Consider the following 27,441-nt stretch of genomic DNA (forward strand, 5'->3'; position numbering starts at 1 on the left):
GAGCTAGTAATTCATCATTTTGCCTAGCAATAGCCTCATTCTTGTTGGAGCATATTTCAGGTAAGTGGCGCCAATTGCTCCTTTCTGCTTTCTTGATATTTTGCATTCTTTCCTACTGGTTCATGCAGCAAGGGGTTTGGTACAACATATTCCAAAGGTGTTGCCTTCAGCCAAGCAGCCATTGTGGTTCTTCCTTTGCTCACCTGCAACTCTCATGTTTGCAAAAAGTGCTGATGTATGATAGGAAGGAGTTTTAATTATTTTCAGCTTTAGTTTATTCTGAGATCTCTTGTTTTTTGAGTGTATAATTTTTCCCTTGGATTCAGTCACAATTATTATTCTCCATTAAAAAACAGTTCTTTCCAGACTAAGTCAGCCTATCTTATTGTGCATCTTATACAGTTGACAAAAAACCTTTAGGTAATTTTGTAATTATTTCTTTATTCAAAGTGATTTCTTATTGTCTTGGTAGGATATTTTTCCTCAGAGAAGTCCAGATATTTGTTTAAGAGATCGTCTGCTCCTTTAATTATGCCCTGTTGATCTGAAGGGTTTGCTTCTCTTGAACTCTTCACTGGTTCCAGAGCAGTTCAAGTCCCTGAAGAATCATCTTGACAGCTACACTGCTGTTATTTACTGTATCATGTCTTTTCTAGAAAATGTTTAATTTTAGGAGATGTAACTGTCCTGTATCTTCACTTCTGTACATTTTGAACTGAAGTCAGGTTTTTAAGGACATATTGAGCACTGACTTGGACACACTAGAAGAATGAGATTTCCATTATTTGTTGTGGACCACATTTTATCTTGCTGTCTGATTCCAGGGGGTTACGGGAATATATTGCCATGAAGGAGTCTTAGGTACAACACCAATTGTTACCCCATAATTGTTTTGATATTATTAATTTATAGATGGATTGTTGCATTATAATTTGGAGGAACAGTGTATTAGCATATCATTTCATTTCTTAATTTGCCTTCAGTCCAAATTGGGCCCACTAGAATTGCTTTTCAATTTGACTTTGGCTCGAACTGAAATTCACATGGTATTTTAGTCACCTTTCTGTTAAAAATAAAAATATCCACCAAAAAAAGTATTTGATGAAACAGTAGTTCTTTTGTTCTACTGTAAAATTGCTGCCTTCTTTGAGGACAATATTGTGAAATTTGTCCTTGACCAAAATGAAAATGCAGGAGGGTTTTTTAAGGGTTTTTTTCTTTAAAAACACCACCACCAGCAACCCCCCCCCCCCCGCTTTTAATAATCCTAAAGGACAGCCTTCCCCAATTTGGTGGCCTTTGGAGGCATTTGGACTGCAACTCCCAGATTTCCCTCCAGCTGGGCCATTGATTGGGAATTCTGGGTGTTGAAGTCCAAATGTGTCTGGAAGGCAAAAAGTTGTGGAAGGCTGTCCCAACGGTGTCTCAATTTCCTTTGCCTTGTATAAAATTGAACCTGGGGTTATCCCATAGAACTGATTAGTGGGAGATTCAGGACAGATAAAAGGAAGCATTTCCTCACACAACCCATAGTTATAGAACTGTGGGATTCACTTTCATAAGATGTTGTGATGACCCCCAATCTGGACAGCTTTAAAAGGGGGTTGGACAAATTCATGGAGGAAAAAGCTATCAATGGCTGGTAGTCCTGATGGTTCTATGCCACCTCTTTTATCAGAGGCAGTCTGTCTATGTACACCAATTGCCGGGGACAATTGCTACGTACACCAAGTTGCACTTCTGTCCTGCTTCTGGCCTTTTGTTGGGCAGCTGGCTGGCCTGTGTGAACAGAATGCTGGACTAGATGAATCCATGGTCGGATCCAGCAAGACTCTCCCTATGTTCTTAAGCAGACATTATTGTCTCTTAATGACCATGGGTGTTTGTGAATGGGCAATTTACTCGTATAGGTGGGGTCTGAGTGGGGAGCGGGTGACAGATCACTTTGAATTTATAAGATAATCAGACAAGGGAGAGAGAACCATGAGCTAGTTGAAGCACCCTTAAGTAATAGTTGCTCTCTTAAGGACTAGATTAACACATATGGGGCCTGCTTTTAATAGTATGTTTGCCTCGTGCATTTATCTGTAAGGCAAATTTTACAAACAGTGTCCACTGCTGTCTTTCCCAAAAGAAACTAAACTCTGGTGCTGCCTCTAGAACATCTCTGCTCAGAAAACGTATAATAATATGAACTGAAGACAGCAAACTAAAGCTCTTCAGACGGTTTGTGTATTGTTCCATTCTTCATGTATTTCCTTTCTAGTGCCAAAAATGAGCCACGGATATTCGGAGAACAATAACTTTCCATATGACAACAATCAAATGGTTTTGGATATGATCCTCTGCTCTTTATTTGGGGTCCCTCAACCCATCAACTGGGACAATGTGGCAAGGCTGGTTCCAGGCTATTCATCCAAAGAGGTATGGTGTTTTTTTCTCAAGTTGGGTGGAAAAAAATGCCCTTTAAACAATGGGAGCTGGGTAGGTTCCTTACTAGTTACACTGAATCTCTTATCTCTATGCCTTAACTAAATTGCTTGCAAGTAAACTTTCAGGTAGAACTATAATTGGCCAGTGACCTTGTACCATAACACCTGATTATTTATTCTGGAACCTTTTGGTTTAAATTAGGAAGAGTCTCTGGCTTATTGTTAGGTTATCAAACATACATCCAGTTCTCAGAGTAATAAATAATGCAGTGATTTATACTAGCAATAAAAGCATGGAAGATGAAACCAAGGTTACAAAGTAAAAACTAGTGTCTGTGCATACTTTAAAAGAGATATAATTTAGAAAATTCTCTCTCTGAAAAGCATCTTCATACATGAATGTGTTGAACCCCACATTCCTTTTATGTAGCAAATGGATGATATGAAGAATCAAATGTATGTTGTGCTCAATCTAGAAGGTACATTTCACATTCAGAGAGTGTTAAATCTAATATTATAATGAAAAATGAACATATCTTCCCCAGGATCCACTTTCCCTAGGTATTCTGCTCCTCTCCCATGACTCAACCTAGCAAGTGTAGACAAATAGATGTAGACAAGTAGATGGACAGAAAGAGTAAGGGAGAGACAATAGAAAGGGAAAGGTGACTACAGAAAGATACCCAGAAATGAAAAGCAGACATATCCAGATTCATAAGGGTCTTAAGTATATTCTTGAAATGCTTTTTTGAATGCCAGGTTCAGAAGATAATTTGTGCATATTCTGATGTTTGTTGTAGTCCATCTCTTTGTTGAAAACAAAGCTGATTTTAAACCTCACGAGTGTTATAGTAGCTTTACAGGTATTGTTGTTAATATTCAATCATTGTGACTCCCAAGAGGAAGACTTGCAAAGAGGTAGAGCCAGTCACTCACTGTGACATCACCTGGTTGCCCTGCCCCCTTTTAGATTCTGTGTTTGTGTACTGCTAGAAAACCATGGTGCTCTAGAATGATGGCCCAGAATGCCTTCCTTACCCATGTGCCTGACTAGCAATTCTGGACTAGCAAGTCAGATTAGCTTTGCTGCCCTAGCTATAGTGTAGGTGGGTACCCTACAAAAGAGAGGCATTTATGCTTCATAGAAACTGTGAAGTAAGATTTTCTGCCCTTGTGCTTCAGCCTTTTGGAAATGTGGTGTCTCTGTGTGGGCAGTGGTGGGCAGAAGGTAGATCTCCAGATGTTTTGGGCCTGAACTCTCCACATTCCTAACCATTGGTTGTACTGGCAGGGGTGATGGGGAGTTGAAATCCAGAACATGTAGAGATCTTTTTTCTGCCCACCAAAGTCGGCTTCAGATTACAGCCTCATAGTAAGACCCAATAAGCCCAAAGTACTAACATTACAAGTATTTGCATGAATGCAAGATTTACAGTTCTCAACTTAGAATGATAGTGGAGCCTTAGCTCGGTCAGAATATGTATTTTGCTTGTAGAAGCTACCAGTATCTCATGCAAAAATAATTACTGCTTGCAGGACTGGGAGAAACTCCAGCTTCAGATCTTGGAGAGCCACTGCCAGTCAGAAGAGACATTCCTAGATTAGGCAGATGAGTGGTTTGATGAGATAAGGAACTTCCTGGATTCACCTTAGCTGCAGGAAGATATGTGGATGTAAATACTTTGGATTGGGATTCCTCCTTCAGGAAGATAAGATAGCTTTTCAGGCAAAAATTGAAAAGTGTTCAGATTCCTGCATGGGAGCTAAGCTTAAATGCTTAGCTGCTAGCCCTGTATTAGATTGAAAGTCACTTTTCAGATTCCAGAAACTAGTGTCTGCACTCTAGGCAAACCTGTGATTTCTTCCAACCTTCTTTTCAGCCAGAACAAAAACTGAAAAGTCATCCTCTGATTTCTTTTGGCAGTGTGCAAAAAGGTTTGATGAACTGAAAAACAGTGGAAGTTCTCCGGTTGATAACCAATACAACCCACTGATGGCCAGTGGTGGGAGCCCTGTGGAAACACTTGCGAGTTATATCAAATCGTCACTTCTTGATGCCCAGGAAGAGTTACAAGAACCTCCTAGTGAAAATGATGCAATTTCCGTGAATGGTAGGGCCTCAAAAAGTTCTTTTGCTGCATTTACAGTATCACATATGCTTTTTAAAACATTAGTCTATAAATTGAGATTGCCTTTTGAATAACTGTCCATTCATTTTCAAGGTTTAAATTAAGTGTGAGGCTTTTTAAACTAGTCTTGGAACAAAACAAAATGTCCTAGAGCTCCGTAAAGATGGCTTATTGTAGGCTGAACTTTTATGATTTATAAAACCTGCCTGCAAATTCTCATGCTGTAACAGGCCTTTTATCAGCCTTCCTCAGGCTGGTGACTTTAAGATAGAGACCAATTCCCATCATCCCCATCTAACTTGGCAACTGACAGTGTTGCCTATAGATGACAGGAGTTGTCATTAGACAGACCTGCCCACCACTTTGGGGAAGGCTGCCCTGTATAGTAAAATCACTTGATAATCTGTCAAGCATCTAAAGTACCACAGAATTCAGTTACTAAATGAGCACCGGAGATCAGAGCTCTGCGTTAAAGCAGATACTTTGCATAGAGAAGATTCTAGGTTCCTCCTGCCATGAAAAGATTGCAAGCAGGGGGGAAAGAAAAAAAAATATGAATGACTTCATTCTTGGGTCATGTGGGAATAGACTGAAGTAGAACTTATTCTGATCCAACACAGATCACGTAGAAAGTATTGATTGTTTTATATGATACCGTACCTTTGGCAGTGAGCGGTACTTGCACCAGCCTGGCAGAAGCAAGGAAGAAGCAGGAGCAGCACACGGGAGAGAAATGGGTGATGCGCAAGGTAGATGGTCCAAGCGAAGGAGCCACAAAAGTCTTGCTCACAGGCGAAATAGGTGGCCCAGTGGATAAGAGAGCAGAGTTGGGTGGCACTGGAAGCGTGCCTCAGGAACTGTAGGTCGCTGGGCAGGAGAAGATAATCTACCACTACCAGTTGATTAAGTAACTGGGGAAAAGGAGGCTATGTGCATTATAATTTATTCGTGGAAAAGCGTGTCTGTGGAAAAGTTGAACAAGCTGTAATAGTAATACAGACGAGGAACTGCCTCTGGTGTTCTTGTCTTGTTTCGTTCTGCTGTCTGTCTTGTTCAGGCTCCACAGATCTTGGGTTTTGCCTCTGCTCAGCCCTGTCAGGGATCTAGCATTAATTGTTTGGAACTGGAAGCATGTTAATGGGAAAGGAGGCACAGTTGACCTTCTCCCAGTTAACATTTTAAGAGGACATCCACAGTCTGAGAACTTTTATCCCCTTCCTGCACTGCCAGTTCAGCGAGGAATTGGCCATGCAGGAAGCAGTACTGAGGTAGTATGGGAAGGAGTAGTTTTAGCTAACACGTTTCATGTTGGCGGAACAGCAGAGGCTGTATGAAACGCAGAGGCCAGTTCTCACCTTCCCATGCAAAGGAGAGTGCGAGAAAGAACACACAGTACGTCAGTCCTAAGACAATTGCATACATAGCTATGCTGGCTTTATTCCTGCCCTTTTTGTATGCATAGTGAGTGAAAAGGTTTAGCTCCTCACTTCCTCCATGTTTCTACCTACACTGGATTGATATTTAAAACAGGCTTTCCCTTCGAAGAATATGAGAATTGTCCATCTAGTGACAAACTGGAAAAGCTTCCTTGCCTCCACACAAAGGACCACTACTTACCAAGACATGTATGAGCAGACCATCTCAACATTGTGTCCTAATGCTTTTTTTCCCCACTTGTATTTAAGGCAGGCCAAGTGTAGCTTCCTCAAGGAATTGCTCTTCAGAAAGTGAAAAATGCCCTGCACATAAAAGTGGAGAAAATGCTGATGAAACACAAGGGTAGGAGGATGGCTGTTACCTTTCAGGAAAGCTAGAAAACCCTGAGTCTGTGAGATGTTTGTTTTTGTACCTTTACACTTGGCTTATCTCTCTCTCTCTTTTGTGGGATTTCCATTGTGGGGGTTCTGTGTAATCTTGGCCTTTTGATTAAAGAAAGGCACACAGAATAATTAAGGTGGTGGTATCCTTTCACAGGGCCAAGGACATGTTCAGATCTGGAAAAAAACCAGGCATTAAAATTTGCCACTCCTGCCCCTTGACGTTGACATTTAATCAATCCAGTTCAATTCATATTCAAGTTTTCCGTATTTTGTGCAACCGTCTTATTCGGTTAAAATAACTGCTGCTGCAGCCTGGAGATGAGCACAGAAACAGAACCATTAGGCCTCACTAGCTGCAGCAGGACTCCGCTGAGCAACCTTGGCATCTGGAGAGAGGGTCCGGGCATACTCCTGTGTCCCTTTTTTCCGTTACATCAGGGCAGCCTATTATTTTGATATGGGTAATTACATCTGTGCCGGTATGGGAAAGCATATAAAATACAGTATAGGGAGTGCCCAGGAAAATGTCTCCTCTCTTCTTTCTCCTGCTCTTCCCCACCCAGCGTACATATTTTTGCACATTTCCGTGGTGAAAAGCCATGGGCAGTGATGCAGTGTCCTCTGCTTGCGTCCTGCTGTCATTTTCACTGTGAGCCTTGAGAATGCAGGCACTGTCTTCCATTTGAGTGTCAGCTGATGCTGTTCCAGCTGGCCTATGGATCTTCCTTCACACTGTCAGCTGGCCTGCAGAGAGGTTGCCAGGAGGCCCACTTTTATTTACCACTCCTTCCTCATAAACAGTTTGCCCGATGAGAATCCTCTGCCGTGTTCAGGGCTTCAGTGGCCGTCAGGTTGCTTTATAGCACATTCCTTGTCTGAAAATTACCACAGAAGGCCAGGAGCCCTTCCAAGACACCCATTTCTCTCACCCTAAATCAAGCAAGTTTTGTCAAGTGTGAGGGTTCCAGTGCATACAACATGCATATACAGACACAGAGACTTCTGCCTGCCTGCGTGCCTGCCTGCCTGCAAGGTTTTCCCCATTCGGTTAAACAGAAAGAGAAACATTGCCTGACCATCTTTCTGTCTGTATCCAACTGTTCCCTTCATCCCACCCCCACTAGGAATTAGAAGCAGTATGCATGTGTAAGAACTGCATGTCTGGCCCATTATGTGTATGAGTCCATCGATTAGGATTTATTACCCACGTAGTTTTACCTTTATTTAGCTGTTTACTGTAACCCTGAGAGATGGAGCATAAAGCACTTGTGTTTTGTCTTCACGAGAACTTTATAGAAATCCAGATTGCCATAGTTGTTAATCAGAGGGTTGGATTAGGACTGCGGAAACGCAGGTTCAAACTTCCATTTACCCATGAGGGTCACAGAGACTAGCCCAGAGTGATTAGACCTGTCTCAGCCTAATCTTGTGGTGCCGATAAATCTGGGGGAAGAGGAAGACATTTGAGCTCTTTGGAGGAAATTTAGTAGGGTATAAATGCAGTAGCTGTATCCCATATTGGAGTAAGCAAGTTTCTCCTTGATCATTAATTGAGAACAGTTCTCAGCACAATGAAATTGTGATGAAATGAGATCTAAAACTAGTTCTTAAAGCACTCTTATTGTTTACCTGTGTGTAACAGGTGTGTGGACTTGTCACTATGCCTCACACAAGCAAATTCAGTGTATTTGCATAAAATTGCATTCTGTATAACATACTCTGGTTTCTCTGGGCCTGGGGAGAGCCTTGGAGTTAGGCATAACACTAAGCCCCTTCTCCAAGTACCAGAAGTCTTACTTAGCAACCTCTCCAGTTTTAAAGGTCTTAGAAGGCATCACTCACATACTTTTAAAAGGTGTATTATCACACACAGCCTCAAGGTGGCTTGCAATAAATTGTAAAACAAGGAAAGAATAAATTGGTGTCTTCAGACCATAAAGTTTAAAGGTATTAATGAATGAAAGGGCTGAGCAGCTGATGTGTGGAGCATTCTCCCAACTGTTTGGTTTTAATTAAGTGTCTGCAGGGAGCTTTGAGTTTGAGTGGAAGGAAGTTAGCAAAGGGGTGGTTTTAACCCTTTCCTCTGATTTTTAAATCATGCCTTTTTAGCAGCTTATCTGCTGCAGCAAATAAGGAAGTTTCTGGGGAAGCAGAGAAATTTTGCATAGCGGGTCTACACTTGCACTATTTTTCGGTAGTTAGACCTTACAATCCAGACAATATCATTCTACCTGCTGTTGAAAATCTTAATTCTTTCTCTGGCTCCTTGCATCCCCTCCAGGCCTAAATATTATTGTTGCTATTTTAAAAAACACAGTGCAAGGTTTTAAAGTCTCCATTCCCACTGCCAATGAACTACTTTGAAGGGCGAACATAACCATATATTCTCAGCTGAAGCTCTGCACCCTGCTTTCTGAGTATAAGAGAGCCAATATGGAATATTGGTTAGAGTGTTGGGCTTTGGACTCAGGAGATCCAGAGTCTGTTTCCTGTTTGATCATGAAGGTCACTGGGTGAATTTGGGGCAGTCTCTAACTCTTGGCCTAACCTATGCTACAGGGTTGTTGTGAGGACAAAATGGAGAGAACTTTGTATGGCACCTTTGCTTCCCTGGAAGAGGAAAAATGGTGGAATATAAATGTAAGATGATGATGATGATGATGATGATGATGATGGACTTTATCTGCATTGGCAGGGTACCTATTTTTTAACATTTTCAAACTCAGGGCAGACCTCATTGTTTTGGTATGAAATAAGACCTGAGTTAGAAAAATCATGACTCCTGTTTGTCTTTACTTCTACCGTTTGTTTTCAGGTAGATATATTAGATACCTTATTGTCTCCTGACAACTATACTGAAATTGTAGATTTCTAAATTGTTTTCTGTGGAGCAGTAAGTGCTTCTTCACTAGAAAAGAGCACCACCACCATCACCGACTGGCCTAATGATTTGGGAAGTGTTTTCTCCAGACAGCTGGTGTGTCAAACATTGTCCTTGATGTTATTCCTTGGCTAAAGCAGCAAAACATGCAACCAGGCTACTTACCCACAAAATGATTGGACAGAATATTTCCTCCTCATTTTGCCTTCCATGTTGAGTTATACAAGGGATAGAGACATGCTTTATATGTTGCTAGGAATTACAGCTTTATATGTTGCTTTGAATGCTAGGAATTATGGCTTTATATGTTGCTTTGAATGCTAGGAAGTCTGGCTCGTTGGGGAGGGGAACTGCCCACTCCCTTCTTTCAGGTTGAAGCTCTACTTAGTTGCTTTAATTGAAAACAAAACAGTTGGGAAATGGTTGCATGCGTCTAGTCTGGCCTTGTCATTTCCTGGAAGCGGAATTATTCACCCATTTTGCACTTTTCTGTGCCTTTGCAGAATCTCTGCATCCATCCACCACTGATCAGTTTGCTCTTTTTGCAGAGGGGATAGAAGGGAGGCAGTACGAAGCTGGGAGTTAGTGGCTACTTGAAAGCTCCCTTCCTGTATTGTTTTCAGATTGGCTGCATCTTAAAGGATTTTGCAGATTGCCTACCCCATTGTCTACTAGATTAAGCATACCCCACTTTTAAGCATGGTTTTTTCACATTTTAATTTTCTTTATTTACACATTCAGCTTAGAAATCCATCTAAGTGTCTTGTGAAACATGTTCTAAATTATGCATGTGTGAGTCTTGAAAATGTGTATTTTTTCATATGCACAAAAATTACACCAAAACTTAAAACCAAGGCATAGGATCTTCACAGATCAATTTAATATTCCTCTCGATGAGCTATAATAATGTTCCTCCCTCTGATTTTTTTTCTTCTCAAATAAAGGCCAAATATGGTGATCCATGTATGTGATGAAGCAAAAAATCTGAAGGAAGATTTTGTTTGTCCACGAGATCTATTGGTTTCTGAAATGAAGTACTTTGCTGAATATCTATCAGTGGATGCCCAACGCTGGGAAGAGGTGGACATTTCAGTTCACTGTGACGTTCATATCTTTAACTGGTTGATAAGATATGTTAAAAGGAACACTAAGGAGAATGAGGTGCATGAAATACCTACTTTAGGTAAAATAAAATCTATTCCTTTTTGCCACAGATTCATTTTCCCAAAAGCTTGCCTTCTATTTCAAACCAAACCAAAAACCTGTATGCAAAATTGTTTTGCAAGGCAATATCCTTGCCCTAAATTCTAAAATCTCCTGTTTTTGGTTATAAAAGTCTATTCTAATAGTTGCAGAAACTGAAGCTGGCTGAAACATTTAATGAGATGTTACAACTTAGTTACTAACTTAGTGCCAGTGAACTAGTTTCTGATTTCTTAACTATAGTTAGGTAATCTGCAGGCTCCCTCTTTAGCTTCTTCCCTCCTGAGCATGCAGTCCTGCCTCCTTTTGGCAGGGCAATATGATTTCCAGCTAACCAAGATTTCTAACTGTAGTTAGAAGCGATGTGCTGCTATCTGTGGTTAGTTCAGAAAAAGGATGAAAGAAGGATAGAGGAAGGCCATGTAACAGAACAGAAGGGAGAAGAGAAAGAACACAGCATGCTCCTAATTTCCTAGTGAGGCTTCTTATTGCCTGCACCGTTCATAATGAAAAAGTTATTTCCCAGATAGTACTTTTGGCTTCAAACTGTAGAAATTCCAGGGAACCTTAAGACTTGGGGCCCATTTGAGGAGAAAATACATCATTGCCATTGTCTTTAAGTCTTGAAAGACTGGCTATCTCAAAGTCAGGGTTACCTAAATAGGTTTGTTTTGAAGGGACCCCCCCCTTTTTTTTTTTTTTTTGGCTTTGCTGCAATCACTCTGGGCATGACCCAGGAAAAATCCGTGGAAGAGTTAAACTCAAGATCAGTTCTGCTCCCCTTTGGAATCAGCAGGATTAACGAATGTGTAGCTCTGGCTCAGCTATACCCGATTTTCTTGTCAGCTGCACACACTCTATGTATTTCTTGATCAAGGATTTCCTTTAGAGAGAAACTTGTTTAAACTGTAAACTGCTTTGTATGTTGGGTTTTGAAGTCTGTGAGCCCTACTAGTTGTGGCAGTATCTCAACCTAAGTTTCCCAATCATGTGTAAAGAGGGAAAGGATGTGTGTGAGTGTGTGTTGTTTAGGACAAAAAGGGACATGGGGACGTGGTGGAGCAGTAAACTCAACTTTTGCACCGAGTTTACCTTCATCAAATTCTTTCCTTTCCAGGCACTGTTTCCCTCAGCTGTGCTCTGTTGGCAGTAACCTTGGCCATGAAGAAAGTGGGTGAGGGGAGAAGCTCATGGGAAGTAGGAAGTAAGAGAAGTGGGCGAGAGTTTGGCTCCCCCCGTTATGCCCATGTATGAACCTTCTTCATATGTGATTGGAGCACATAAAATTTGGATAGGGTCTGATTGGATAGGGTCTAGCCAACTGAAGTCTGAAGCTTCACTCAGAGTTTGTGGAGACCCTGATTTACCTTTTGAGTATTTACACCTTTTTTCCCCCTAGCAAAACACAATTTCACTTTCAAAGAGAAAATTTCCCTAAATTGAAAAGTTCAAACTCAAATTCCATACTTTCGTGCAATGTGTTTGTGGAAAGTGTTTGGAACATGTTAACTCAAACGTCAAATTTTTCATTTTATCTTTAGGCACAATATCACCATTCTCCAGGCTACTAATCATGGTTAGCTTTGCCCTCAATAGGTGGCTTTTAACTACTTTTAGCAGACAGCCCCAAGTCATGATATAACATTAGATTCCCCTGCCACCACCAAAGGGACCAAATCACACTCCCAAATGTTCTTCCATTCCATCTTAACGGAATGCGGAGTTTGTGATGCAAAAAATCTCTTGTAGTGTTTCCTTTTACAAGTAATATGAGATAAATATAGTTAATTTAGTAATCACGTTGTTTTCTTGCTTCTCTTTGTAGAGCCAAGCAATGTCATCTCAATTCTCATTTCCTCCGAGTTCCTGAAGATGGATTCTTTAGTGAGTATTCTCTGAGCCACTGAGGTTCTGAGCCACTGGGGTTCCATGTTCCAGTGGGATGGGAGCACACAGTCCACAAAGCTGGCCCATATGCCCTGATGTCCTGGTTGGTTGGTCTATTTCACCTCTGGGCTGTTGGCTGCAGTGTTTATATCAGAGGTGCTGGTCATCAAAGAAACAGAATCTTATTTGCTGGCTAGGAACTGCCTGTTTGTTTATCTAGCCTGTTGATCCGGAAGGTGATCCCTAAGTAGCATGCATAAAATAGAGTTGCATCAGGGCCGCTTCTACCACTTTGAACACATAGTATTGCTCACAGGTAGCATATCCTCATTCCACAGACCCAGTTCTCCCATCTTGGTGCCCCATTATTGTTGATAATCAGATGTTTATGTGCTCTTTTACAGCATGAGAGCCCTGGAAGGGTTACTTCTTCCCCAGGCCTGGGCAGCTCATCCCTCTAACTCATTCATTCTTGTACTAGAGTCTTAGTCACAGACAATTTTAGGATGATTTTATTCTTTTAATGTTTCATTTCTACTAGCTTAGCTATTTTGTAAGACCCTTTGTGAAGGTTTTTGGCCCTGAAAATGAATATTTAAATTAATAAAATGAGCCAGAAGAACCAGGTGCAGCAGTCAGCATCTTTCCTATGGAGAACCAACATAGGCTTAAGAGTCCAAGGAAGATCCTCATCTTAAGGAAATACTGAGCCTATTCCCATATTACTTAAGGTGCTCTTAGTGCATCCAGAGTGACAAAGGCAAAGCGTGCCCAGTTACAGCTGTGCCCTGTCTCGTCACGTCTGTGCCTTGGTGTAAAATACCAGTAGGAATGAAGAATGAAGGCATTCCTTACCAGGTAGGCTTTTATTCACCGCAAGTGAGTAGGTGAGCACCTTTTTACCTGCAGTCTCTTTATGCTCAGCAGCTGTACCTAAATGCTGCCATTGTTGAATTTGAGCTAAATAACTACGTGATGTCCAGTGGCAAGCATGTTATCTACCAGGGATTGGTTAATGCGCAGTCTGCTGAATCAGTATTCGGGGTCAGCTGGCCAGGGTGCATATTGCTTTGACAGAAGAAGAAAATTCTATAGTTTGGGCTCTGGTTCCCAACAAGCGATAGCTTTGTAGGAAGTGCAAAACCTCCATCAGTCGACACATTCACATACATCAAACCACACTACTGAGTAATGTCCCTGGCAAACCATTACCAGAAAGGCGTCAGTTCCTCTCAATCAGCATAATTAAAGGCATGCAGAAACTTGCTGTTGGGTATGTGTTACAGTGGAACCCATGGAATAAGTATTCTGCAAGCTTCAGCCTAATTTCAAAAGCCCTTTGCAAACTTTCAGAGGATGGAGAGGAAGGAGAGTCAGAGGGAGAAGAAGAGAAGAGGATGTAGACAAAGAAACATGAGGGTGGTCCAGCCTGTACCATCTCAGGAAACTACATTACTTTCTCAACAATAGCATTCCAAACTTTAGATCAGCCTGAGACTTTTCTCAGAATAACTTTCTAACCATAGTGCAAGATCTTTGTATATGACTAATAAGTGGATCACATCCATATTTATCTGTTTCCCTAGGTGGAAAAATGTATTCATTATTGCCACAAGAACATGAGTGCTATAATCGCGACGCCATGCAACATGAACTGCATCAGCGCTAACCTCTTAACTCGCATAGCAGATCTTTTTACACACAGTGAACTGGAAGAGGTAAAGGACAAGAGAGATAAATTCAAGAGGTACTTCCAAAAAGAATCCATCATTGCTTAGTATAAAACCTAATAATCTATCCTTTGTTTTATATAGTGTCATCCAGACCAGAGCAAAGCTGTTGGTTAATTCATTATGTCAGCTAACTGGTTTCTGAATTTTCTTGCAACATCTGCTAAGTGATGATTAAGACTGTAGAACGCACCAGGTTTGGGCATCAGTAGAATGACAAAAATGAGTTATTTCTTCTGCGTTCTAGTTCCCCTGATAGGTCCAGGCCTTGGTAGTGCCTTATGACGTATTCATATATTAAGGTGTCTTTTCCCTTTGTTTCTGAAAATCCGTATCTATTGAAGTATAATTTGACATTTTTGCTTCTTTCCTGGCTTAAAGAACTAGCAGAAGCTTGTTTTTTTAGGAGGCAGAGTGACAATGGAGAGTTTTGTGTTGTTTTTGTTTTAGGTTTTAATTTTATTTCTTATATATGTAAAATATACAAAACTTGGCAAACTTTAAAGAATAGTTTGAACCATTTCTGTGTGCCCAAGAGTGTTGAACTTCATAACTTCAGGCACTGGTCTGAATGCAGAGTCCCAGTCCCCTCACCTGGCATGGGAAGAATTCTCCTGAGGTCAGAAAATAGCCAGGGAGAGGAAGACAAGGGGTGTGCCATGCAGTGGGGAGGAGAGGAGGCTGGGGCCAATCGTATCCAAGTGGCATTCCAACTGCCTCTTCCGTGGTTCAGCGAGGTGTCTAAAAAAAAGCTGTCCAGATGAAGTTAAAGGTGCAGGGCAGTGGAAATTGCTGCAGTCATCGCTTGCGCCATGCATCAAGTGCAGGGATCATCGAATCGTGCCATAAACCACCTTTAAACCTCTAATAAACCACTTTTGACACAGGGAGCAGCTTGTGCTAGGATCTCCCCTTTCTTTTCTAATCTGCTGAGCCTTTTTTCTCCTCTTTTTCGCTTTCCCTAAGTTTCTGGGCACAACCAGATTAGTTCTTTGGGTCCCACAATCAGCTGTGCAGCCCTCTCTTGGTCTTAGCAAGGCACTGTGACCTGTTCATCAAGCAGTGCAGAGTAAGAATGGAAAAATGCTTTTGGAAAATTTCTTGCTGCTGCTTGTAGATGGAGTTGTTGACACCAAACATCTGTTCCAACGAAGCCAAGTTTAGATTACATGAGGCTTAGCTGGTCGTTCATTTTTATAACTAGTTTTTGCTTGCCACTGACAGCAAACTTTTCTGTAAGAAGATAGAGCGATTATTTGATCCAGAGTACCAGAGTCCCGACTCTCAGGGAAGTGCAGCAACCCTGTACAGGTACAGCACAAGCATCTTATTTGTCCCACCTTGGCAAATACCTCCTTTGTCATTGTCAAACTTTCAGGGTAACTTTGTTCTTGAATAGGTGCTGTTTATGTAAGAAACTTCTGATTAAAGACACTGAAAGAAGGATCCCATGTGTTCCAGGGAAGATCAGTGTAGATCAGCATGGAAATATTATCTATGTCCACATAAGGTACTTCATAAATCACAATGTAATAAAACTTTTACAGTGTGTCTCTGTGGAATCTTTTCAATATGTGCACAGGCAGCTTTTTAAATTAGTGATTGAGCTCTTTGTCTGTTACAGGTCTTCAAAACCTCAATCCAGTGCTCAGTCCTCTAGGCAACAATATTAAATATGCATCCTCTGACTAAGTGTCAAGTAGAGCTTAATTAGCAAAATCTGTTTTGCAGATCACTAGTACCCACATCGCAGCAATCATTTAAAACTTATGCAGATGGCAGTATAATATTTATTTGACAAACAACAGTGTTTATTGTCAGTATACTGTTTGTTGTTTGTCCAATTCTTAAAAGGTGGGGTGATTAGGAATTATTTTAAAAGCCTATGTAAAATGTCCCATTAGGATGGGTAAGAACATGACATTCCCGGCTTTCCAACAGGCTTAATGCCTAATCAGGAAAGGAAAGGAGTTTGTTTGTGATGCACCTGCCACCACAGTTCTTTTTAAATACCATTTACTAACCACAATTAGCAGTAAGTAGTTTGGCTTCCTAAAATAAGATTACTAAGTTTTGAGATACTATTCAGTGATAAGTAACAGACATGATCTGTGTTGAGTAAATTTGGTGAACTGTTCTAGTAATGTTCAGAATGGACCTCCTCAGACTTGAATCTCATCAATATGACATTCTGGTGTTTTATAACTTACATAGATGTTTTAGAGAATATGCTGTAAAATACATTATTTTAACTAGGGCTGTCCATGATTACATAAATCTTTTTCAGTCCAAGTAATGAACTGATTCATTTGAAATAGATCTGAATATGAGGAAAAGACATAGTTTCAAAGGAAAAAATATGCCCCCAAATTATTATTAGAGTACCTGTTTGCTGCAGCAACCATAATCTTGGAACAGGCATTCTCCGTTCTCCCAGTCAGGAAGGAATGCTTCTTCAAAGATAGTATTCAGAAGGTATTTTTGGTATTACATGGTCTTTGATAACTGCCTCCCATTCAGCTGTGCAACTTTCTATACAATAGGCTAAATACTGCATCCTTTGTTTTAAAGCTGATATGCACTGTAACTTTATTGGTGAAGGGAAAGTGGGAAAATTAATTTCCTGCAGAAATTACCAGAGGTTTCCAGTGGGAATTGAGAACTAATATATTTCACTCTGGTCTGCCTTACTACTTATTCCTCTCTATGTACAGAGATAAATCTTGGGATATCCATGAGTACTTGCTAAGTCTTTTTGAAGAACTAAAATCTTGGCGAGATGTATACTGGCGCCTTTGGGGAACTGTCAATTGGCTGACCTGTTCAAGATGCAATCAAGTGAGTATTTTTGGGTCCTTCTGCACACTTTTGACTGTCCTGAAGCTTATAAAGTAGCAGCTTTCATGCTTTTGTAGAATTAAGTATTCAGATATTCAGGGTACAATCTCCTCACTGTGATATTCCCCACCCTGTGTAAGAGCTACAACAGGTAGCTTGTACATAAGTACAGTTACTGACTATAAAGCATCCCTATGAACTGGCATTAAGTCCTTTTTAAAATGGCAATTACATTTGCTTCTATTGTATCTCCCTCTCAGACTTTCTTGTGCACTGAATTCTCACATTGCCAGTATCACCCTCAGCTGGTTCTCTACCCTGCTATGACAAGTGTCCGTGGTTCAACTGGCATGGGAATATATCCCTGTTGCAACCAAAAGGTTCTTAGGTTTGATCCGGCTCCTCTTCTGAAAGTACGTATGGCTTCTTCTGGCAATTGTGAGCCAGGTGGATAACTAGCAAAAGTGTGGGGTGTTTCTCCTCCACCCCGATGTTTTGGTTCCCACTACATAATTGAATGAGTTGAAGTAGGTTGAGTAAAAGTAGATGGTGCCAGTGCAGTATGCAGATTAGCTGCTCTGTGCCTCTGTGCAGATGCATCTCCTGGGGTGCCATTGTTCCTGACTAGGGAATGCTGGGAGTTGTAGGCGATTTCCCTGTCTAAACATAGCTAGGATTCCATCCTTAATCACGATTGGGCATTGAATCCAATACACAAACTAGAAAGGGCCACAAGTTGAAATCTGAAGTGATGGTTTAAAGTGGGTTTGCATGCCATTGTGTTGTGATTATGACCCCATAAAGTGATTCACTGGGAATCACTTTGTCTTTTTTTTTAAATGGAAGGGATGCAAAGTGCGGGATCACATGATTGGCTTGCCTGCTGGAGGTGAAGGTGGGGATGCTGTGCCCTATAAGACTGCTAAAATATTGAATGATCTGATTCAGCACAGAAATGTCATTGTTGTGCCTTTTTCAAAAGACCAAAATAGGTAAGAAAACAAGAATAGATCAGTATGTCTCTGCGTGAAATAATTTCAGAGAGGTGCCATCAGCTAAGTAGGCATCTCTGGAATCCATAAAATTAACACCCATCATGTACCTGAAATGTTTTTTTCTTCCAAGCGATTCTGGAATTGGACTGAGTGATGAGAAGGGGATTGAATGTGATGTGCTGTTGGAACCAAATGCACCATGGGGCCCCAAAACAGGAGAAATTAATGCTGTGAGTCATTATTTTTTCCTCCTCTTTTCTGCTCTAGATGACTATATTTCAGAGTGAGTAAATCTGCAAGCAGGATACAGGATTCCCTGGGTAGAGCTGTCCTATATGTATGTTAATTTTCAGAACTGTAAATGTATTCCAAAACATCTCTAAACTGAAAAGAGGTCTGAGTCCCTTATTCCACTCTTGCCCAAGTTGGTGCACATTTAATACCAAGCCGTAAGCCCTGGGCTCACTTTTATCCTCTATCTCATAATCCACTTTAATTGATTGCTTTCAGAGAAACCACAGTTTACTGGTTCAGATGCGTGGGAACCATCATTTGCCATTATAGTGGGAAGTATATTGCCTTGAGAGGCTGCCCTCCTTAAAGGTGACCTGCAAATAATGTTAGGCAGATAGATGTATGGCTAAAATAGGATGGACTGTCTTAAGGAAAGTGGGGTGAAAGTGGAAGGAAAATATGAGCTTCGGTAATGTAATGTCAAACCATGGTTGAGTGTTGCAGACTCTGGTATTGTTTCAGCTGCAAACTGGATCTTAATACCAGTGGGTTGTTGAAGGTGATGGCAGGATGAAGTTTGGAACACGTCCTTCCCATGTGTATCCTGCATCCTGTTGCTATGCACAACTGCATGATTCATGCACCTAATGATCAGGCAGTTTGGAATAAATGTTTAAAAAACACCTGGTAGCAGATGAGCAGTTTGTCTCTTCCCCCAGTTAAGCAACACTGAATATGCTTGCCCTCATCAGAAGCATCATGTATACTTCAAGCAACAGTTCAGGTCTCTTTTTGTTGCTCTTGTGGCCTTTAGAAGTGCTGTCAGGAATCCTGTCACGATCCCTGATACTCATTTCTGCCCGTGTTGGTTTTCTTTTTCTTCCCTAGTTCCTTTCTTTGAAAAACTGGACCCTCCAGCTGGTACGTTTACCCTACTTATCCTTGTTCAGTGTGGTGACATTTTTGTGTTTTAAACGTTATGTGTCTTTTTCACTCGTGCTGCGTCGAGTGATTCTTTGGCACAGCCACCCACGCAGTCAGATGTGTCTGGGTGTGGCTTAGAGTGCTGGCCTGACCATTACACTGCGGTGTGTAAGTGTCAGGCAAGGGTTCAGCTGATAACGCGGAGGCACCATGCGGCTCTCCTGCTGAAGCAATTCGCATCTTCCCACAAGAGAGAGGTGGAAGATTCTACGCTTGATCCACATTTGAAGTTTCTCTGAGCTCTGCAGAAGAACAAAGGATGAACTTGCATGCCATTTGGGTAGCGGGTGGGTCAGGTCAGGGCCTCCTCTAGCATCCTGAGGCATCTTTTGGGTTTTGGGGGGTTTAACTGGGGGCTGGTGCACACCTGACAAGTCTTAAAGGTAGTGTAAACGTTCTCGCCAGCCCTTTGATTGGAAAGCTGATTACACTTCTGACTTGGCCATGTATAGGATGAGAACTTGGCTGGGACCTAAACTGCAGCTGGGCAGATAACAGAGTTTAATGTGCAATATCTCACTGGGCAGGAGCAAATTTTGTTTTATTCAGAATGTTTTTCAGCTCTTAATGAGTATTTAAGATTGTTAGATGTATTTTTAAAATATGGAGAGCTATGTATAATTCTGTCTAATAAAGCAAATGAATAAAAATGATACCAGTTGGTTGGATCCATTCCTGTCTTAGTTCTCAGACAGAAACCGCCTTAGATGCCCTGCTGAATGACTTGCTCTGAACAGTGCAACCCTGTTGGTTCTTCTGGCCCCGTTGGTAGCCTTCCCAGTTTTGCTTCTCTTTTAAGCTTTGGCGTGTTTTGGGGGTGGTGGGGAGTGGGAGGAGAACATCCTGAGGTCTCTTGAAGAGCAGTCTTTGTAACACTTTTTTCCTTAATAATGATAGAAACAACAATTGCTGCTTTCGGAGGATGATGAATACACCACTGGCTCTGAGGTCACAGAAGATGAAGTAGGCGATGAGGAAGAAATGTGCAAGAAACCAAGTATGCTCTACTCTGTGACATTGCAGTTGGTTACTGCTAGCTGTTAGGAACTGGCATGTAAGGGAGAAGATTGACCTGTTGGAAAATAAAGCTTGTTATAAGCTGACGTAGGCCGAGGAAGTAATGTGCTTCCTGAGCAATGCAGAATTAGAAATTAAGTTGGGTGGATGTGCTTGAGAGGCAGGGAGCATGAGAAGCACTGAATTACTTTGTTTCCACATAGCCAGTATCAAATTTAAAAGGTTCCTTATCCATTCACCAGTTCTTCTGGGTAAACACTGGCTCACTTAGATCCCTGGTGTTTGCTGCTTGCCAAGGGATTCCACTTGCCTTAAATCAGATGTGGGTGCATGTGGGCTTGTGCTCTCATCTTGTATATCAGCCTTTAGTCTCTGCTTTTATTGTGTTGCATTGGAGTTTTTTAGGAAGATGTGTCTTTATTTTGGCTGTTGGGCTTTGAAAGAGTTATGAACCTGAGAGGATTCTTGAACTTTCTGTGAGCAGCAAGAGAGAGGTTTTGAAAGGAAGAGTACAGGAATCATAGAATAGTACAGATGGGAGGAGCCATGAAGGCCATCGGGTCCAACTCAGCCCACTCAACTGTGGAGCCAGCTGAGTGACTTTGGGCGAGTGACAGACTCTCAGCTCAACGTATCTCACAGGGCAGAATGGAGCATAAGACGGAGAGCAGGAAGAGGAGAATGTTGTACTGCTTTGAGTTCTTTGTAAGAGAAAAGGCAGGATATAAATATGGCAAATAGAATGAGTGTGTATCACAACGTTGCTCAGAAGCTTGGCCACGACAGCCTCTTACACAGGTGCAGTTTGCACTTTTGCTGACCTCAGCCTGGGCCCTTATCTAATAGGTCCATTCTGCCTTTTTTTCTGGGAGCATCCCTACGGGAGCAAAAGTGCTAAATAGGGTGGAATGCGAGGTTACTGGCCTTCATGGTCATGAAAGTCAATGGCTTGTGCATCTTCTCTGTTGTAACAGAATCAAAAGAGTTGTTCTTCACTGTGCAGACAGCCCCAGGCAAAAGCAAGTGACATCCCGATCTTCAAGGTAAAGCCTTGAAAAAGTAACCTGTGAGGGTAGCTTTGGATAGACCTTGTCAAGAAATATGACGCCTTCTCACCTGGAAGTTGAATCAATAGGTCACACCTGTGGATCTGTGGATTTCTACCTGCTTGCACCTTCAGTGCAACCACTTTTCCTGGTGGGGTAGCAGGACTATTCTGCTCGTAGAGTTTAAGGTTCTTGAGTTTTCTGATGGACAAACTGAGTGCCTAGGGTGCTGTGATAAGGCATTTTGGGATCTTGAGCCAAGAGAGACCATGTACATGTGTGACACGTTTACCTTCTTTGCCTCTCTTTGTGATTCTTCCTTGGAGCAGTCTCCAAGGCGAGACCTTGACCTCAGGCTTATTTAAACTTCATAGGGCCCAAAGGCCTTAAGCTTATCCCTTCTGTCGCTGTCTTTGCATATATCAGCCTGACAAAGCTGAAGTGACGATCCTGCTGTGCCCTAATCCAGGTACCTGGCAGGGTAGTTCATACTTGTGGCTGGTTTCCAGGTGATCGTGACCAACCAGGGGCCTTTTATTGATTTGTTTATATTACATTTGCATTGTGCCTTTACACTAAAATAGGCAATCAAATTATAATTAAAACATAAAACACCATCCATTAAAGTACAGCTCTTTGTGTTCCTTTTTCTATAAAACGTCAAATATATCTGCTATATTGGAAGTTATTTTATTTTCTGATCTTTCTCCTAAAATCACTCTAAAACAATCAATTCTGGCCCTCACAGGGCCTACTTTTGCTATTGATACCTGAGGTTCCCCCACTATGCACGGTAGAAAGCAGGGACTTTCTTAGTGGTGGCATCCAGACTGTGCAATAACCAGGCTCCATCACTGCCTGCCTTTCCAACAGGTAGCAAGGATTTGTTTTTGCTCTACTTTGCTTTTAATGAAAGTAAATCTTTCTGTAAGATGTTTCATTACTGTATGATGCACCTTGAGTACAGTGCCTGTAGAAAGCTGGGACATAAATTACCAAAAGCCTACTTCGCAGGGTTCTTGTGAAGACAAAAGTTACTTTACTGCTGAACATATAGAAGTCATAAATAATTCCATACCATTCTGGTTGGTTGGAAAGCCACTTACATGTGGATACTTGCCCTACACAGATAGGGCAGAGTCTGATCAGTCACTATTTCCAGAATGATGCTTGCTTGTTCTGTAGTTATACCGAAAGGAGAGAACTGCTTCAGATTCTCAGCTTTAGCTTATGTTTCAGTTCACTGCTGTTAGTTGGAGAGGAAAAGGGGAGCTGCACAAGGTTCTACATGGATGATTTGTGCCTATTGCTAAGCAGCCTTTCTAATTAGCAGGAAGAAAAGAGAGGCCAAAGAAATTTATCAAACATCCAAAGAAACAAGTGTCTTCACCCAGTGTCCAAAAGAAAGAAAAGACCCTGGAGAAGGTAAATCTGAGATACCAAAATATCACCTAAACTTAGCCTGAACAAAAGTCTTATGGTTTCTTACGTCTTTGTCAGTTTATGAAGAACAGCATGAATTCATGCTGAACAGCATGATTTTATTTTCAGCATGATTCTGAAACTCAAACTGCGCAAGGTGGGCGCCTCTTGGCTGTTAATCCAGACTAAATTGCTGTACGTCATGAGCCAGAAACAATCCTCTGTTTCCAGGAATTGGCTTCCCAACTGCTGCGCAGTCCATTGTAATTTTGGGAGGGAAAAATAATGCCTTGAGAAGAATCCTGTCTGCTTGGCAGCTTGCAAATTCTAAATAAAATTAATCCAAGAAATTCCAGAAGATCCCTTTTATCCTATTCTTATCTCTTTGCCCTTTTTTTGACAGTCTAATTCTCGAGACGTATCTCCTTTTATGTAAGTATTTTGCTAAATTTTCAAGAAAAGTCCACTACAGTGGGAGCCGATGTGAATTTAGAACACTTTGAATGGCTGTAATTACTTTGTTAAATAAGTAAATTTTAAGTTAGTAATTTTTTCACCAGGATAGAGGCTTCTCCGTTGCTATCGGCATGATAGCTCAATTGAACCTGCACATTCAGAAGCGACAGAGTCAGTCAATTCTGATCATCACAGCTTCTGTTCTCTGGAAGGCTGCAGGAGTCCTGTATACCCAGGACCGGGCTGTTAAAAAGCTGCTTCCAGGATAAATCCTTCCTTTCCATCTTTGGGCTGTTTTACGCCATAATGGCAAGCCAGTGCTCCCAGAGCAAAACCTGTGCTTATGCTGTAATCCTGTAATCTGCTCAACTAGTTGACTCGCTCATTAGTAAAAACCATCATTAGCCAGTAGCATCTGAACAGGATTTCAAGCCAGCTTTTAATTATGGCTTGAAAGGAAAGCATAGGCCACAGTTTGCAGCTTTGGAGAAGTTGGCAAAATAAATTTACTGTGTGGGGGAAGGGAGTCCACATAAATTGATCTTCATTTCCGCAGCACCAAGCCATGATTTGGGGGTTCCACTGCTTTTGTCCCCATATCCAGAGATTCTTGCACTTTGGGTCTCAAGCGAGCATAGCTGGCTGCAGTGGCCACTCCTATTCTAAAACAAAATAGCACAGGTGGCTTGTCTGCATTTGATTTTTTTCTCATGGCTTCTCTGCTTTTTAAATAGTGTGAGCACGCAATACAGTAAGTGGGATGCTTCCAGATCACTTAGATTCAATCAAGATGCTCAAAGAGAAGAAGGTAGGCTATTCTTTTCAAAATACTTTTGACACTTCTGCAGTTAAGTTAGGGGACTTATGAAAACTGTATTCTGCAACCATATAGAAGTGCAAATGAGCAGAATTCCATAAGGCAGAAACAGAATCTGTAGTACTTTTCCCCCTCCCCCATAATGATGGAATTAAATAGACCTCTGATGTCACTCCTGCCATGAATCCCCAGTGGCATCAACTGTAGAGAGTTGGAGCTATTTGCAAAGAAGCTTCCCAGTTCATGTAGGAAGCGTGTCAGTCAGATGTGACTGCCCTCTTTGCAGGTGCAATGGACAGAAGCTATAATGTCGCTACTGCTAACAGTCCTGCAAACGTGGCACCAGAGTTGCCTCCTTGGTTCATCTGCTGCCGTTCTGTGTTTTTACAGATCAGCGGAGGATGGTCGAGATCACTGGGCACCTAGTAAAAATGAGGCTGGGGGAACTCGACTCGTCAAAATCAAAAGAAAACAAAGAAGTGAGTGGTCGTGTTGTGCTTTTGCTAATATCATATGGCTGACTAGGTCTGGCCAAGCATTTGACCTTCCTCACAGGCTTGTTGTGCGGGGAAGACTAAGAGGAGGAGGAGAATTGTGTAAGAGAGAACTGACGATGTATCATATGAGAGAGAGAACCTTGCCCGAGTCACTGCTCCAGCCTTGCCTTCTGCCCATCAGCCCCGGCTGGGGTCGTGCCTGGGTCACTTTGCTGTACCAGCTGCGCCTGTACGAGTCAGCTCCACAGTGGAGGTTCTCTGTTGCCTCTTCTCTTGAGTCACTTCTCTAGGGCTGCCTGCCTCTGGTCAGTGGCCGGTGCTCGAATACCTTCTCTTGCACATCTGCAGTAAAGGTGGATCACTCTCACTCTTTTGCCCTAGTCTAGCCCTTTTGAGCGAGCAGGCTTCCCACTTGACCTCGAGAGGGATGAGAATGCACGGCTGCTTTCGCAATGCTGGAAAGGGCCTCTTTAGGCTTGCGGTGGCCATTTCAGAAGGAAAACCCTTTGTTAATGGGAACGTCGTGAGTGCTGCTCCCCTTGGTCCTTGGATGCAAAAGCCCCTTTCCGCAACTGCGTGAGGACCCCGTGGGAAAAGTTGGGAGACACTCATCTTTCACCCACGTGTCTGGCTGAGCGCTAGCCGAGCAGGAGCAGGCGCTCTGGGCCACTGTTGCTGCTGCTCGCCCAAGGGAGAAGGCCGAGGCTGCCACGTGGGTGTGCCGCCTCCTGCCAAGTGCCGTGTCCTCCGGCTCCTTCCCAGCCGCTCCGTTCCCCTGCCAGCTGAGCGTCTCTGTGCGGTCCCCGTCCAGTCAACTCTGGGTGGCGCAAAGGTCAGCCAGGCCTTATAGGCAGGCAGAAGGCACCCTGGGAGACACTCAAGTGGCCCTTGTCGTTTTTCAGACAGCAGCTTACGGACTTGTGCGTTGTGCCCACTTCTCCACGAGTGTGCTGTCCTTCCCACGCACCCACGCACTCCGCAGTCTTCCTGCTTTCGGAGACATAGCACTTGGTGCCAAACACACGAGGGTCTAGAATGGTCCTTCAGCCTCCAGTCTGTGCAGCAAAATAAAAACACATGGTGTCCTGCACCAGCAGGGCGCTGGACTCGATGGCCTTCATGGCCCCCTCCAGCTCTACAATTCTGTGATTCTATGAAATAACAACAGTGAGAGCTTTGCTCGGGTTGAAGAGAGATCCGGAAACAAAGCTTTGTGCCCACCCAGTCCACAAGAGACTTTTTCTTTCCTCTTAGTAGAAACATGGTGGAAATTTGCTGAGATGCAGATGTTACCTGTGTTGCACAACCAGAAAGGGAGCGTTTATGCCAGAGATGCTGCTCAAGGCCTTCACTGCTGAGGACCTTTTCTCTGCTCCTTCTCTTGGCTCTTTCTGGTGCCTGGGCAAGATAAATGCTGGTATCAGATCTTGCAGTCCAGTGAAAGTGGCTGCTCGGATACACTGGGATGGCTGGAGGTGGTGGGGTACCAACCAGAGTTTCCACTTTGCCTCACACCCTTGCAGCAGAGCTACGTACTTAGCCAGACTGGGCTGCTCATTGGCAAGCCCAGCCGCCCCACCTGCGTTCTGTTACGTGCAGCCAGAATAGAAGGCTAGTTTGTACAATCCTGATTTGGCTTCTGTGGTTTGCAGTCTGCAGCTGGAATTTATGCAAGGCTTGAAGCTCAGATCAGGGCATCAGCACAAGGCAACACTCGCCAGAACATCCCAGAAAAAAATACAAGGTAAACTATTAAGTGGAAATAGGAGGGCAGGGAGAGAGAAGGAAACAGTACATCTTGCTAACCTGATCAAGCTGTCATTTCCTACAAGGATTTAGTCAAGGAATAAATTTTTCCTAACAAGGTATCTCTACACTGGCATAAAAATATATCCCAGAACATCTGTATGTACATTGGGTGCCGCCTGCATTCTTTCCCCAGAGCCTGTATCTGATTTAAGGCTCCATGTACAGGCCCATTGTGAAAACCTGGTACCAGTGGCTGGTTTTCATTCATTATGCCTTGCTCACTTTGCTCTACCCTAAACGTCTTGTTGGGGTGTGTGGATTTTGGGGGGCAAAGTTGTCTAGGATGTAGCCTGTAATGCTCTAGACTAAATAACAACTTTTCTTCTCCTCCTTCCTCCCCGTCAACTCTCATCTTTTTGATTTATAATATGCATACTTTAATAGGCTTGCCAGCTACTGAGGTGCTACAAGACCTCTTTGCTTTTACTGCTGACAACACGCTGTTGTGAACCGCCCAGAGAGCTTCAGCTGTTGAGTGGCATAGGACATAAATAAAATGGCTCCCCCTCATGTTGCTTAAAAATGTCACTGGTGTGTTATAGATGGGAACTTCCTCTGTTTTTACAGAATGTGCTACGTAATCATGTGGAGTCAGTGATAATAATATGCAAAATAAAGCTGTTCCATGAAGTCTCAAATGGACTGTTTTGTAATTAGCCATTAATACTGTGATGATTTTGTTGCTGTAAAGTTTTTTAATATAAGATCTTCTAACATATTTCTGCACATCTAGGACCAAAACCCGCTTTGGCCAAGGCCGTCTGACATAAATCCAAACGTGCATATCTCCCAAACTGAAGCCAAAGCACTTCTTTGCCTCTTGCAACTGTGCTGGAGCCCAAACGCTGGATGTACCTCTTGCTAAAGATTTTAAGTGACTTATTTATTACTGTATGCCATATAAATTATTCTGTTCTAATAAGTGAATGCAGATTTTCCTTCTACATTTAAGTTTGTAAGTATACCATTTCTTATATTAAACCACATGCATTTTCCCTGAAGTGTTTATGTGAACCTGCAAAACAACTTTAAAACCCTCATTTTATTGACGGGTGGAAAGAGTGGTGCTAACAAACTGATGGACTTTCTATACAGATGCAACTGAATTTTGAGCTGGGATCAAGCCTCTGTTCTACCCGTTATCTGCGTGGTTTTGGGTGTGTCTTCTGCTGCATTAGGATGGCTGAAACAGTTCTTGCTTCTGTGGATTTGGAAGTGGGCAGCTCTTAAGGAGATGGGATGCC

General features: G+C 42.3%; 1 protein-coding gene across 1 annotated transcript; it reads left to right on the top strand.

Moving 5' to 3' along the window:
* Window positions 1-26,967, top strand: SANBR (SANT and BTB domain regulator of CSR). Its single transcript, XM_044429325.1, has 21 exons — window positions 1-60; window positions 2,267-2,424; window positions 4,357-4,543; window positions 6,247-6,340; window positions 10,207-10,445; window positions 12,291-12,349; window positions 13,939-14,099; window positions 15,307-15,393; window positions 15,482-15,592; window positions 16,797-16,920; window positions 17,181-17,333; window positions 17,767-17,912; window positions 18,046-18,145; window positions 19,038-19,070; window positions 20,031-20,130; window positions 22,530-22,621; window positions 23,022-23,050; window positions 23,809-23,882; window positions 24,282-24,370; window positions 26,041-26,132; window positions 26,931-26,967. Exons 2-21 carry the CDS (start codon window positions 2,275-2,277, stop codon window positions 26,965-26,967), a joined length of 2,157 nt encoding a protein of 718 aa, XP_044285260.1. The 5' UTR covers window positions 1-60; window positions 2,267-2,274.
* Window positions 26,968-27,441: the final 474 nt, after the last annotated feature.

Source organism: Varanus komodoensis, unplaced genomic scaffold, assembly GCF_004798865.1.
Source record: "Varanus komodoensis strain SLA01 unplaced genomic scaffold, ASM479886v1 scaffold2, whole genome shotgun sequence".
Classification (NCBI taxonomy): domain Eukaryota; kingdom Metazoa; phylum Chordata; class Lepidosauria; order Squamata; family Varanidae; genus Varanus; species Varanus komodoensis.

What these genes read in the sequence shown, in the direction of transcription:
- SANBR (XM_044429325.1), top strand. Translation starts at nt 2,275, where the DNA reads ATGAGCCACGGATATTCGGAGAACAATAACTTTCCATATGACAACAAT. An exon ending in TCCTGAAGATGGATTCTTTA is followed by an intron (nt 12,350 to 13,938) that starts GTGAGTATTCTC and finishes CTGTTTCCCTAG; the next exon opens with GTGGAAAAATGTATTCATTA. An exon ending in ATCCCAGAAAAAAATACAAG is followed by an intron (nt 26,133 to 26,930) that starts GTAAACTATTAA and finishes CTGCACATCTAG; the next exon opens with GACCAAAACCCGCTTTGGCC.